Source organism: Terrapene carolina, unplaced genomic scaffold (genome assembly GCF_002925995.2).
Source record: "Terrapene carolina triunguis isolate 2854851 unplaced genomic scaffold, T_m_triunguis-2.0 Scaffold662, whole genome shotgun sequence".
Lineage (NCBI taxonomy): Eukaryota > Metazoa > Chordata > Testudines > Emydidae > Terrapene > Terrapene triunguis.
In genome coordinates this window covers 596649-609512 of record NW_020665013.1, presented here as the reverse complement: position 1 = coordinate 609512, position 12864 = coordinate 596649, and the positions used below count along the sequence as shown (strand labels likewise).

The 12864-nt window shown below is 48.2% G+C and overlaps 1 protein-coding gene across 2 annotated transcripts in view; it reads right to left on the bottom strand.

The window, feature by feature from the left end:
* Positions 1-12864, bottom strand: part of TIMM44 (translocase of inner mitochondrial membrane 44) — a 70328-nt gene that overhangs the window by 57276 nt on the left and 188 nt on the right. Inside the window, exons 2-4 of one of the 2 annotated variants that reach the window (XM_026659699.1) lie at positions 7622-7729; positions 6861-7031; positions 582-662 (exon numbers count right to left, since the gene is read on the bottom strand). In XM_026659699.1, coding sequence (XP_026515484.1) covers positions 582-662; positions 6861-7031; positions 7622-7729 — 360 coding nt within the window. Of the gene's footprint in view, positions 1-581; positions 663-6860; positions 7032-7621; positions 7730-12864 lie in introns of those variants that run through there. The other variant, XM_026659701.2, reaches the window with a different exon arrangement.

Genomic DNA, 12864 nt, shown 5'->3' with positions numbered 1-12864 from the left:
CCCATCCAGAAACCCTACTTCCTCCACCCACTCTGTACCCTTCCTCCCTGCTGCCTCAAAGCTTCCTGCCCATCTATGGTACTGAGAGCAGCTGCCTTCCGTTACAGGAGGTTGGGGACCCAGTGCCAGCCACACGAGATGTACAGCCAGTCCTAGACTGCTGCATAGCCACACATGTGCACAGCTCAAGCACAACATTGCTCCTAGCCATGTTTCCCAAATGCGTTCTTCCATGTTGGTACTGGTATCTGACTTGCCTATGCCCCAATGAAGACAAAGCCTTGAGGCATTTTCTCTTCTGCAGCTATCAGATAGTCAGACCCCCACGCACACACTCATCTACCCTGCAGCAAGGAAGAAACACGGGGTGCTGATACTGCCTGCACATCTGCTGTCACACTAGTCACACCAAAAAATTCTTCAGCAGTTACCACTGCAGGTCTCTCTAGTGGCCCTGGCCTGAAAGGGCAGCAATAGTTACCCTCCTTCAACGAGAAGAAAGAGACAAAGGACATTAATTCAGTGCAGACAAAGCGCAAATCACAAGTAAACGGACAGATTTTTGCAAGGTTATACTGTACCTCTTTGACTGAACCTGTTATTTCGCCAAGCTTCTTTTTAATCACTTCAGAGGTCTTAACTGTTTCAGATTCAATGGTTTTCTGCAGCACAAACAAAAATTTTATGTTAACAGGAATCAATGCATCAAACAGAATTATAACCACATGAGGATTTTATAGCACTGCATCAATACAGTCCAGCATACAGCACTCTTTGGGTGACATACTACTGTCGGACAGAAGAACAGCCCCAGTTAAACTCTGTCCTCAATAGGATCCATGGACTCTTCTAACTATCTGAAGTGAAAGGAACAGAAATGGGGATCAGTCACATGGAAAATCAGAATACAACGTTCTATTTTTAGATGTTTAAAATTTGTGCCCAAATCAATGCTGTGTAAACCAATAGCTGCCTTAAATATGAAAGAGAGATAATGAAGGAGGCAAACAGGGTAAGTGGTGTAAGGGTTTCAAACGGAATAGGAGAAAGGATCTAACAGCCAACCAGTTACAAGTAACTTGAGAGCCCTGAGGTCCCATAACAACCAGATTCAGGAGAGAGAGACAATGGCAGACCGTAGTGTGAGGGCTGTGGCGGAGGTTCACAACTATGGCCATCAGCATTGTGAAGCGATCCCCCAGAAGGAAAGCCCACATTGCAACTGAGTCGAGTTGCACCCCGATGAAGTTGATTGTCGGCATAGGTATAAGCAGAGATTTCTCTTCGATGATGCAGACACCCAAAGAGGTCAGGAGAGCATGAAGGGCGAGGATGGGAGAGGAAAGCTCGTCAGGATAGCGCAACAAGGAGCCAGTCACCTAGGTAGGGGTATACCTACTAGCCGAGACAGCTGCCACCACAGCGAAGACTTTCGTGAAGACTCTCACAGCTGTGGCGAAGCCGAAAGTCAGGACTCAGAATTAGTAGTGGTGCTCTCCCACCTGGAATTGGAGAAATTTCTGGTGGGCCGGGTGGATGTCTACAGGTTCTTCATGCCAAGAGCCACGAACTCGACCCCGATGGATACCACTGAGGGAAAAAATGGTTATTAACCTTTCTGTAACTGTGGCTCTTCGAGATGTGTTGTTCATGCCCATCCCACATTAGGTGTGCGTGCGCACCATGGGCACCATAGCTGGAAATTTTTCCATTAGTGGTATCTGTCAGGGGGGCTCCAGCACTCTCGTGCGCTGGTATTAGGGGGACAACCAGCCCTGCACCCTCTCAGTTCCTTCTTGCTGGCTAACTCCAACAGGGGGCAGGAGGATGGGTCATGGAATGGACACGAGCAACACGTCTCAAAGAACAGTTACAGAAAGTAACTGTTTTTCTTCAAGTGATTGCTCATGACCATTCCACATTAGGTGACTCACAAGCGGTACCCAAGGAGGTGGGCTCGGAGTTCATAGACATGAGGATTGCAACACTGCTCATCTGAAATCATCTCTAGCTTGCTGGATGATAGTGCAGTGGGCAGAGAAGGTATGCACTGACAGCCAGGTAGCAGCCCTGCAGATGTCTTGGATTGGGACCTGGGCTAGAAACGCTGCTGACAACGCCTGTGCTTTTGAGGTACAGGTAGACCTGAACACCTCGCCATCTGAGGAAAGACGCTACCACCGCCATGCATTTCGTGAAAACCCTAGGTGCTGCTGACAGACCAACGGGGGGGATGGTGAACTGGTAATGGGTCTGGTTTACGATAAATCTGAGGAACCTCCTGTAGCCTCAAAAGATGGAGATGTGAAAAATAGGAGTCTTAAGTCGAGGGTGGGATTCAGGGAGGGAATGATGGAGCCCAGGGAAACCATGCAGAACCTCAGTTTCTTGAGATAATTGTTGAGGCAACACAGGTCCAGGATGGATCCAAGACCCCCTTTGGCCTTCGAGATTAGGAAATATTGGGTGTAAAACCCCTTCCCTCTTAGGTTCTGAGGCACCTCGTACACTGCCCCTACCTGCAGCAGGGCTAGCACCTGAAGACGGAGGGGGGTGGGAGAAGGGATGGAAGAAAACTGAAGGGTGTAACCTTCCTCCACCATACTCAGCACCCAGCGATCCAAGGTTATGAGGGACCACACTGGGCTGAAGTGGGAGAGTCGGTCTGAAAACAAAATGTGGGAACTAATAACGCCCTTGGGTGCATCTTCAAAAGTTCTCTTTGGGCCTCCCAGGTCTGTGAGAGACCCTGGTGGTGCGGTTGAGGTGAAGGGGAGCAGTTGTCTAGGCTTGTAACCCCTGCTCCGTTTCTTGAACAGGTCCTGTTGAATCATAGAATATCAGGGTTGGAAGGGACCTCAGAAGATCATCTAGTTCAATCCCCTGCTCAAAGCAGGACCAATCCCCAGACAGAGTTTTGTCCCGGATCCCTAAACGGCCCCCTCAAGGATTGAACTCACAAGCCTGGGTTTAGCAGGCCAATGCTCAAACCACTGAGCTATCCCTCCCCAGGCAGTGTGGCCGAGAAGCAGGCCGGTTGCTGCAGCCTAAAATGCTTCCTCGGACGGTGAGTAGAGGCCCAGGGATTTGGGGTGGCCCTGGAGTCCTTCACATGCAGCTTTGTGTCTGTTTGCTCCGAGAAGAGGGCAGTACCCTTGAATGGGAGATCCTGGATGGTCTGTTAGACCTCAGGTGGAAACCCCGAGGATTGAAGCCAGGAGCATCGCCTCATGACCACTGCAGAAGTCATTGTTCTGGCCGCTACATCAGCTCCATCCAGGGCCACTCTGGCTAGGTCTACACTACAGCGGGGGTCCGACCTAAGATACGCAACTTCAGCTACGTGAATACCGTAGCTGAAGTTGTGTATTTTAGGTCGGCTTACCTGGCGGAGAGGACGGGGGAAAGTCGACCGCTGCCGCGCTGCCGCCGACTCCGCTGCTGCCTCTTGCCGCGGTGGATTTCCGGAGTCGACAGCAGAGCGATCAGGGATCGATTTTATCGCGTCTTCACTAGACGCGATAAGTCGATCCCAGAAAACCGATTGCCTGCCGCCGGACCCTCCGGTAAGTGTAGACAAGCCCTTAGAGTGAGGCCCTGGCTACAATTTTCCCTTCCTCTATCAAAGCAGAAAACTCTTGCCTGAAGTCCTGAAGCAGCAAGTCTTTAAACTTTGCCATGGACTCCCAAATATTGTAATCATACCTCCCCAACAAGGCTCGTTGGTTGGAAATACAAAGCCATAACGCCCTTGAGGGACAGAGCAACCTTTGACTGGGCTGCCGCAGCCAAAACATCAATGAGACTATGTGAGGACTCCTTAAGTACCTCACCTCCAGACCCAGGTAAGGCACATAGAGCCGGGGGCAGAACTGCTGGAGCTGCTGCTTGCGACACGGGGCTGGGGGCTGAATGGCGTCATTATTGGGGAGTGGCACCCTTGATGGTCCCTAAGGGTGGAGGATGTCCAAGAGCTGGTTTTGCTGGTCCTGAACCTCCTCCAGCGATATGCCATGGTCTGCTGCCACCCTCTGTAACATGTCTTGGTATTGCCTGTGATCATCAGGGGGAGATGGGGATGAGCACCTCGTCCGGTGATGAGGAACCAGCTCTACATCTGCATCTTCCTCAGAGCCCAACAGTGAAGGAGCCTGGGCCGAGTGGTATGAGGCTTGGGAGGGTGGGTATAGCTGGCGATATGGGTCCCAGAACGCCCAGTGTGGCTAACGGGTCGGGATCTGGGGGTGTGGCAGGCCCAAGAGGTACCGGAACCAAACTGTCGCTGCCAGGCCATAAGCTGGAGGATAAGGCAGCCAGGGATGCAAGTCCGAGCTGTGCCTGGACAAAGGGGAGAAGGAGGGCTCCAGCTCAGAAAAGTATTCCTAGACTGAAGATGGCTCGGATAGTGATGGAACAAACAGAGTGGGCCAGCCACAGTGCAGAGTCAGCAGGGGCGGTCCAGAAGGAGCAGGAGTCCTCCAGAGTAGGAACCTCGCAGGTGAGTGGGGAACCTGAGAGAAGCGGAGAAGGCAGGTAAGGTATCTCCAAGTCCTCTGGCGAGAGAAGGGGCTCCACACAACCAGGAGTCCGGGGAGTGCCCTTGGAGATGCCGGAAGACCAAGGCAGGGTCCATGAGGCCAGCTGGACCAAAGGACGTGGAGGTGGCAGCAGGACAGGTGGTGTATGCTCCAGGGACTGCTCCAACAGGGTCGGTACCGGGGCGACCAGCTGTACCGCTGGATCCTTCTTGTGCTTTGCTTTACTCTCGATGCGGAGAAGCTTGGGTGCTGGTGCCACAGTGTCGGGGTACGACATCTCACCTGACCTGGCCCAGCTCAGGGAGGAAACCAGACACTACACTTGACCAGAGCTCTACACTTAGAAGTAGTCCTCAACAGGGATTTGCTCCTATGCCCATGACAGTGCTTCCTACCCTCACATCTGGATTTCTCCTTGACCACTATATCCAGGGCGTGAGAAGTGCTGGAAGAAGCGCTCACCACCAGTGATAGACACTGCACAGATGGTTACAGATCCGAGTGGGTGCACAGTCTCATGGCTTCCGCCAGTATTTTCGGAAGCTGAGCTTCTGCGCTTCCCGAGTCTAGGATGGGAAAGACTTGCAAATCATGCAACGAGTGACGATGTGAGACTCCCCGAGGCAGTAAAGATGCCGCTGGTACTTTTTGCTCATGGAGAATGAGCATGGGAAAGAATCAGTTTTTAAACCCCGGAACACACGGCATAGACCCCAGCGGGGCAGAGGGAGCGTACCCCAATTGAGGTAGACTAACACTAATTACTATATACAACTAGCTATCTACAAGAAAAAAACAAACAAGAACTATACACAAATGGAGCAGGTCACTCTCTTAGTCTTTTAGCTAAGAGCAGGAAGGAACAGAGGTTCTAGCCATGCAGCAGTTAGAGCAGTAGTTCCCAAACTTTAACAACCTGTGAACCCCTTTCACTAAAATGTCAAGTCTTGCGAACCCCCTCATAAAAATGAATATTTCCAGGGATTTTCTCCTTTACCTGAGTATAAATTATAAAAGCAGTGATCTTGGAAATATAAAGTTTGTTTTTATGACATGCTTATTACACACTATTTATGATTAATTATTAGTTATCATTACAGTATTTTTATTACATTATGAAAATTCACTTTCGTAGCTTGTATCACTTTGAATAAGCCTGTTATAAGACAAGGCTCCTATGTTTCATCAAGGAGTATCAGATGTGAAACAGCATGAAGGCATTTAAGAAGCCAACTCAAAGAGTTCCTCCTACACAAGCATTCAGGTCTTGAGCAGTCCAGGCAAACAAGGCACATTACAACAAAGCTTAAAATTGTTCATAATAATTTTAAAAACCAATACTAATTGCCTATTTAATTTTAAAAACAGCACAAAATATCCACCTCCCTTTCCATTTCTTATAAGGAGTCGAAGTTTAAATCTCCTCAGTGTGATAGCTATGCTTGCTTTGATCTGCTTAGATCTTGGAAGTCCAGGGGCTCCGGGCTGCTGGCCCCATGCTGCCCAGGATCCCTAGGGACGGCTCTGACCGCCATTAGAGAATTTTTCCCCCCCGAGAACCCCACGTAAAATTTTGCGAACCCCAGTTTGGGAACCACTGAGTTAGAGGGAACAGGAGGCGTCGACATGCACGGCTCCTAGCTAACCTCGGCTAGGAGCACAAGGGGACGCATGACACACGTGCAGGTCAACAGACACTGCTAGGAAAAACATCTCGCTCCAGCGCATGACACACATGTACACCCATATTTGGAATACATATAAGGACCATCACTCGAAGAAGAAAAATGTTAAGAGACAATAATATAAATGTGAAGCAATTCAAGATTATTATTAATTCCCACTTCCCTGGTTCCTTCACTGTACTGAATCTGGCCACTGAAAGAATGTTCAATGCTGTCGTAACAGACTTCAATTCCTCATTAGTGCAATGAAAGCACTTTCTCTCTAGTAAAGTTGTTTTATAATCCATTAAGAATGTGATTATGTCTAATCAATACAATAAAAGTGAAAAAGCCTTAATTGTATCTCCATGTCTATAGATAAGTGACTTTTTACCTGCTTATTATTTATGATTTCTATTAAAATGTCTGTTGGAAAGAAATTCCACCAAACCTGTAGAAATACTTAACTCTACACTTTTTACACTAGTTCATTGCACCTACTGGTGTTTCCATCAGTCAGTCCAGACCTTTCCTGAATACAGCAAACACAACAGCTCATTTGCACAGAAGCTTAGGTTACAATACTCTAAATTGTAATAGACTACTGACTGGCCAATGAAGGTGTTGGACAACGAAATAATTCATGATGAAGACTTACATATTTCCTCCTTGCTTCCTGGAGCGCATCAGATTCTTCTAGCTTTTTAGCTTCATCCCGGAATTTTTTAATATTTTCTTTCATCTCTTTATTTTTTGCTAATTCCTGTTTGATGTTGTCCACAAAACCTGATATAAAGCCTTTTCTGCCTCCAGAAGAATAATATCTAGACTAAAAAAAATAATTATTAGCATCTGTACAATCTAAAGAGACATTAAGTATCATAGCCAGGTAGATTTACACTTCATGTCTGCCATGCAAAAGGATGTGGAAATTAGTCATCTTGAGGATGGCCAAAATACCATGGCCAAGGAACACTGTGCCTTCAGAACAGCAATGAAATCTCACACGCACTGCACAGAGCACTAGAGGTAAATGTACACTCAAGTAAAAAAATTACTCCCTCAAGTGGCAAAGGAGTCACACTGTTCTGACTGAGCTGATAGGTTTCAATAACCAGCCAATTTCTTCTGTTGAGGATCTCTGCTTTTGGTGGCTGCACACACGACTGGAGCCTCACTACTGGATTTTATCAACTGGGCTCATTGCTGGCAATCAAATATATGGAGGGAAAGTTGGTATCTTACAAATAAAAAAAAAAAAATAAAATTGTCACATCTTTGAAAGCCACACTGAAGTCTACAACCTAGGGTGGCCACTTGTCAGAAGCATATCAATTTCTAGTAGACCCCAATACTCTTATCATTACTAAAACATACTTTCAGTCTAATGCATGCATAAAACCCTGCCCATCAACATACCTGCTGTAGCTCTAAAACAGGCATGCCCATTCTATAAACAATGCCACTAGGGAGTACCGGAGCTGGGCATCTTCCATACATAAGCCTTGTGCCACTGACAAGGCATTTCTGCGAACAGAAACAAAGAATAAACACATTTTACCAAAGAATAAAGAAATAATTAAACCTGCTTGGGCCATGCTCAGTGCCCAAAAAGCCAGTGGAAAAAGGGAAGTAAAGAACACAGCAAAAAGGGGCATTTCTGGCTAACCTTTGTGGAACAGAAGCTGGGAGCTATACTGGAAATCAAGCTCTGGTGAGTGAGTGATACATAGAACAAACCAGCGCATTGCAACTTTATTATGAATGAAAGCACTGCCGCATCCCTATCACTCACTTGTACAAAACACGAGGGTCAGACTGTAAGCTATACCCCAATATGGGTGGGCCTATTTGTCATTATTTTGGGGAATTGGGTGGATATAGTACTGCTCTAGCTAAATGCCACCCACCATCCCAGAGTAGCTAGATGTTTCTGCTATTAGCAGTTAAAAGCTCATGTGCAATTTAGTTTGCCATCTGTAATCTTCACAGCTAACATCCATATGGGATGAACAGGGAAGTTCACACATCAGAATAACTTTTTCTATTTGCAAACTCAGTCACTACTGGTTTAAGTGATATTTGGAACATTTCTTTGCAATTTATAGGGCTAGAAACATTTTTTTAAAGAAAAACTAATTGTTTCTGCTGAAATGCAGTGGGACAGCCTATTACTGCTTGCAGCTTCAGTCCTACACCCCCCACTCCTGGGGAAATTCTGTGCCACTGCGCAAGTGCAGAATAAATGGCCTCTGCAAATTTTTTTTCCCTACAGTATAACTGATTCTGATGGGAAGGTGTAGGGAAGCAACTAGAGGGGTCACGTTGCAATAACACCTTTTGCCCACCATGGCCTGATGTGGCACCAGAAGAGAGAGCAGCTGGCTCACGGGCCCGAGCAACCAGCCGTGGAGAGGGGAGGGGGCAGAGGATGCCTTCCTCACAGCGCACTGCCTCCGGGGCCAGATGAGGGGGAATGGGCGATGGACATAGTAGGGCACATGAGGCTGCTGGGGGATATCACAGACTGGGATTCAGAAGGGCTAGTGGGGGGACAGACTGGGGTGAGGGCACAGGAGCTAGTGGGGTGACAACATTGAGCCAGGGGCTGAATGGGAGTGCAGGGTGCAGGGCCACATGGGGACAGAAGGGTGGGGGTGTAGGGCCACATGGAGACGGGGGCAGGTATGCCTGGCTGAGTGTGGGTGCAGGGCCACATGGAGACATGTGCAGATATGCCTGCCTGAATGGGTGTGCAGGGCCACATGGAGACGGGGGGGACAGAGGTACGCGGACACACGAGGAGAGGGGCAGATGTGCCTAACTGAATGGGAAAGGCTAGGGGTCAGCCAGGGTCTGTATGACGGAGGCTCCCCATCTCCCTAACAATACCTCTCCCAAAAACTTGTTCCATATATTTCTCCTACCCACACCCAACAACCCTCCAAGTTCACTCCCAGGCCACTGCCCGGCAATAACTTCCCTCTCCCTCAGCTCCTCCGTTACCCTGACTCCCCGAAGCCTTTGCACTGCTTCTGAGGGGCGTGGGAAATAAGTTTCTGTATTGTAGTTTAAATGAATTATTACTCAAAGATCTGTATTAATATTTCCAGTAAGGAATCTATTTGTCGAAAAACATTTCCTGAATCTTTTTTGTTGTCTGTATTGTTACAGACATACTTGCTGACAGGTATTTTGAAATAAATTACCAAAATAATTGAAACTGGCATGGTTATATCGTGTTATTTTAACAAATAAAATATGCACAATTTTAAAATTCTTGTATACAGAATTTTTAGGTGCAAAATTCCGCTAGGAGTAATTCCCTTCTTAGACAGACACACCCCAAATTCCTGATTTCAGAAACCAGCCTCCCCCCCGCTGACATGTGAGAAGGAGCCTTCTACAGCTTTATGCTAGTGGCAGGGAGACAAGGCAGCCTGACAACACGGAATAAAAAATTTTGAGCAGCAATGAACTTGGGGTGGAGGAAACAACAACATGCTTTCTATTCGGAGATTTCACAGCAGTTAAACAAGCCACATTATCTCTACTTCATTCAAATACAGAATAGTGAGAGTCTGTCAGAACCTGGAACGGAACCCATGTCTCCTGACTCCCAGCACCAGAGTCTCAACACAGTAAGCCTGGGGGAAGGCAGGGTCAAGCACTGTCTCCTACCCAAAAGGAAGGATGAGGCCCCCATGAGATAAGTAGTGAGCCCAGGAACAACATCCCACCTCTGTGAGCTCTCTGTTGGTGGAGGCCAGGAACAAACACCTCTTGCTTCCTGAGTTACAGGGAATGGAAGAGAAGCACTTTAAGTATAAATACAGCACATCCCTAGCCCACATAATTAACCCTTTAATCCCGTCATTCCATTTAAGCTGCACACCGGGATCAGCTCAGAGATCAGCATGTTGCAAAGCTCTCTCCATGCTATGATTCCCATCCCTGAGCCAACTCTCTTTCCCACGCACCAAGGCATGCTCCTTCACACTCAGCCAGCACAAAGCTGTAGCTTCTCCCCAGACCAGCCAGCAAGCTCTTAAGGAGCCCCTACCTGCTCAATTTTCACAGCCAATACTGCTTCTCCACATGACTGCCCCTCTCTAGAACCACTCCACCAAAATCACTATGCCCATGCTAAGCCAGACTCCTTTCAGTTAACACAACTCGAATAGACTTTATGGATGGGGAATGTTTGATCTTGCCCTCAAGACTTGTAGTAGGGGACCTCAAAGGCTCTGGGCTCCCAACTTTTCACCAGGCTCGTAAATGCTCAAGATCTGTCTTGAGCAGCCTGGTTATTTTCCCTTGCTGCCGCTGCTGCTATGAAGGAGCCCCATCCCAAATATCACCAGCTGAAGGCAAGGCTTACTCCTGAGAAAGGGTACTCCATAACTCCCCAAAAATATCTGTTACAAAGATCCTTGTAACAGGGTGACTGACAATTAGTTTCCATGTTTGCAACGAGACATCATCTTTCAACTCAGAACCCTGCTATTTACTTTTTCTATCCAAGCTCAAGGGGACAGCTACAGAAACTGAGAAATAATACAATTAACCCTGATAAAAGGAAATAATTTCTATGCCTTCTGCCTATGAAACTCACTGCCACAAATATCACTGAAGAGCCCAGCAGGTTTTAAAAAGCATTAGATATTTATATGGATAATGAAAACATCCACAGTTACATTAAATAGGAGATATAAAACTTTATTCTTCAGGGCCTAAGCCAGTGCCTCTCAAACTTTTGTACTGGTGACCCCTTTCACATAGCAAGCCTCTGAGTGCACTTTTTAATATATTTAACACCATTATAAATGCTGGAGACAAAGCAGGGTTTGGGGTGGAGGCTGACAGCTCACAACCCCCCATGTAATAACCTTGCGACCCCCTGAGGGGTCCTGACCCCCAGTTTGAGAACCCCTGGCCTAAGCCAACCACGAAAAGCTTGAAGCTAAGAAAAAACTTCCCCTACATGGGCAAGTTATCCCACTGCTGTCCTTAACAAGGTTTCTTGAACTTTCTTCTGAAGCAGATGGTACTGGAAACTGTCTAAGGCCTGGTCTACACTAGAAAATTAAGTCAGTTTAAGTATGTCGCCCAGGGGTATGAATAATCCACACCCCAAGCAGAGTAGTTAAACCGACCTAACCCCCCAATAAAAGCAACAGAGGGTCCGGTGGCACCTTTAAGACTAACAGAAGTATTGGGAGCAAAGCTTTCGTGGGTAAGAACCTCACTTCTTCAGATGCACTTCTTGAAGAAGAAGTGAGGTTCTTACCCACGAAAGCTTATGCTCCCAATACTTCTGTTAGTCTTAAAGGTGCCACAGGACCCTCTGTTGCTTTTTACAGATTCAGACTAACATGGCTACCCCTCTGATACTAACCCCCAATGTAGACAATGCTAGGTTGACAGAAGACTTCTTCACTTTACTTAGCTACCGCCTCTGGAGGAGGATTACCTACGTGGACGGAAAAACCCCTCCAGTCGGTGTAGGTAGGGTCTAATAATAATAATATATGGAGATAGCCTATTTCCTAGAACTGGAAGGGATCCTGAAAGGTCATCGAGTCCAGCCCCCTGCCTTCAATAGCAGGACCAAGTACTGATTTTGCCCAAGATCCTTAAGTGGCCTCCTCAAGGATTGAACTCACAACCTTGGGTTTAGCAGGCCAATGCTCAAACCACTGAGCTATCCCTGCCCCTATACAGAATTGGCACTGCTGCAGAGGTGCAGCTGTGCCACCGGGGCATTTCAGGTGTAGACATGCCCTGAGATAGCCTGGCTACTGTACTATATGACCCATTGGGCTCATCTGAAACAGGGTGAAAAGTCCATTCAGCTCTTTGTATCTGGGGTCACCAAAAGAGTCTCTTGAATGCAATTTCAAACTCTCCAGAGCAATTTGATAAAAGAAACTTGTTATTTGTTTCATTCATTCATTCACTAGCTGAACACAGGGAAAGCCTCACATTTGGAATATAACATTTTTATCAAAGGTCATCAAAAATCAACACGAAAAGTAATATTAATTTCATCCATGAGATGACACTTGTACACAGCAACCCATTTGGAGAAATAAAGGTAAACTGAGGCAGCCGGTTATATTTATTGGATGACCGCCAAGAATGCTGAGGAAGGTGAAGCAGGGCCACCCAGAGCACAGTGCTGAGCCACTGGGACTGTAACATCCTCGGACCTTCGCTGTTTGCCTTTCCCGCCGCAGAGGAGTCACCCGAGCCCAGCCGCTCTCGGGGAAATCACCCTCAGAGCAGAACAGAGCAGCGCCTCCCCCGCTCCGCTCCGGAGAAACCAGACCTGGAGGTTTTCAGCGCAGCCCCTGCAGCTGGTCTCAGCGACCAGCGCCAAGGGCACCGCCTGGGACTCGGGGCTTCTCGTTCCCGCCTCTGCCTCCTGCCCTCGGGCCCCGCCGCCCCCTCGACGCGCTGGACAGGCCCCGCCGCACGAATCCCGCCTCCAGCGCGGGCCGCTGCCGGGGCCTGGGGCGAGTTACAGCCACTGCTGGCCTCCGCCGCCTCCCGAGGGCCCGGCCCGAGGCAGAGCCGGACAGCCCTGCGAGGAGACCCCGGGGCAGCGCCCCTGGCCCGGCCCGCTCCCCTCGCTCAACCCCCTCCCCCGGCCTGGCCCG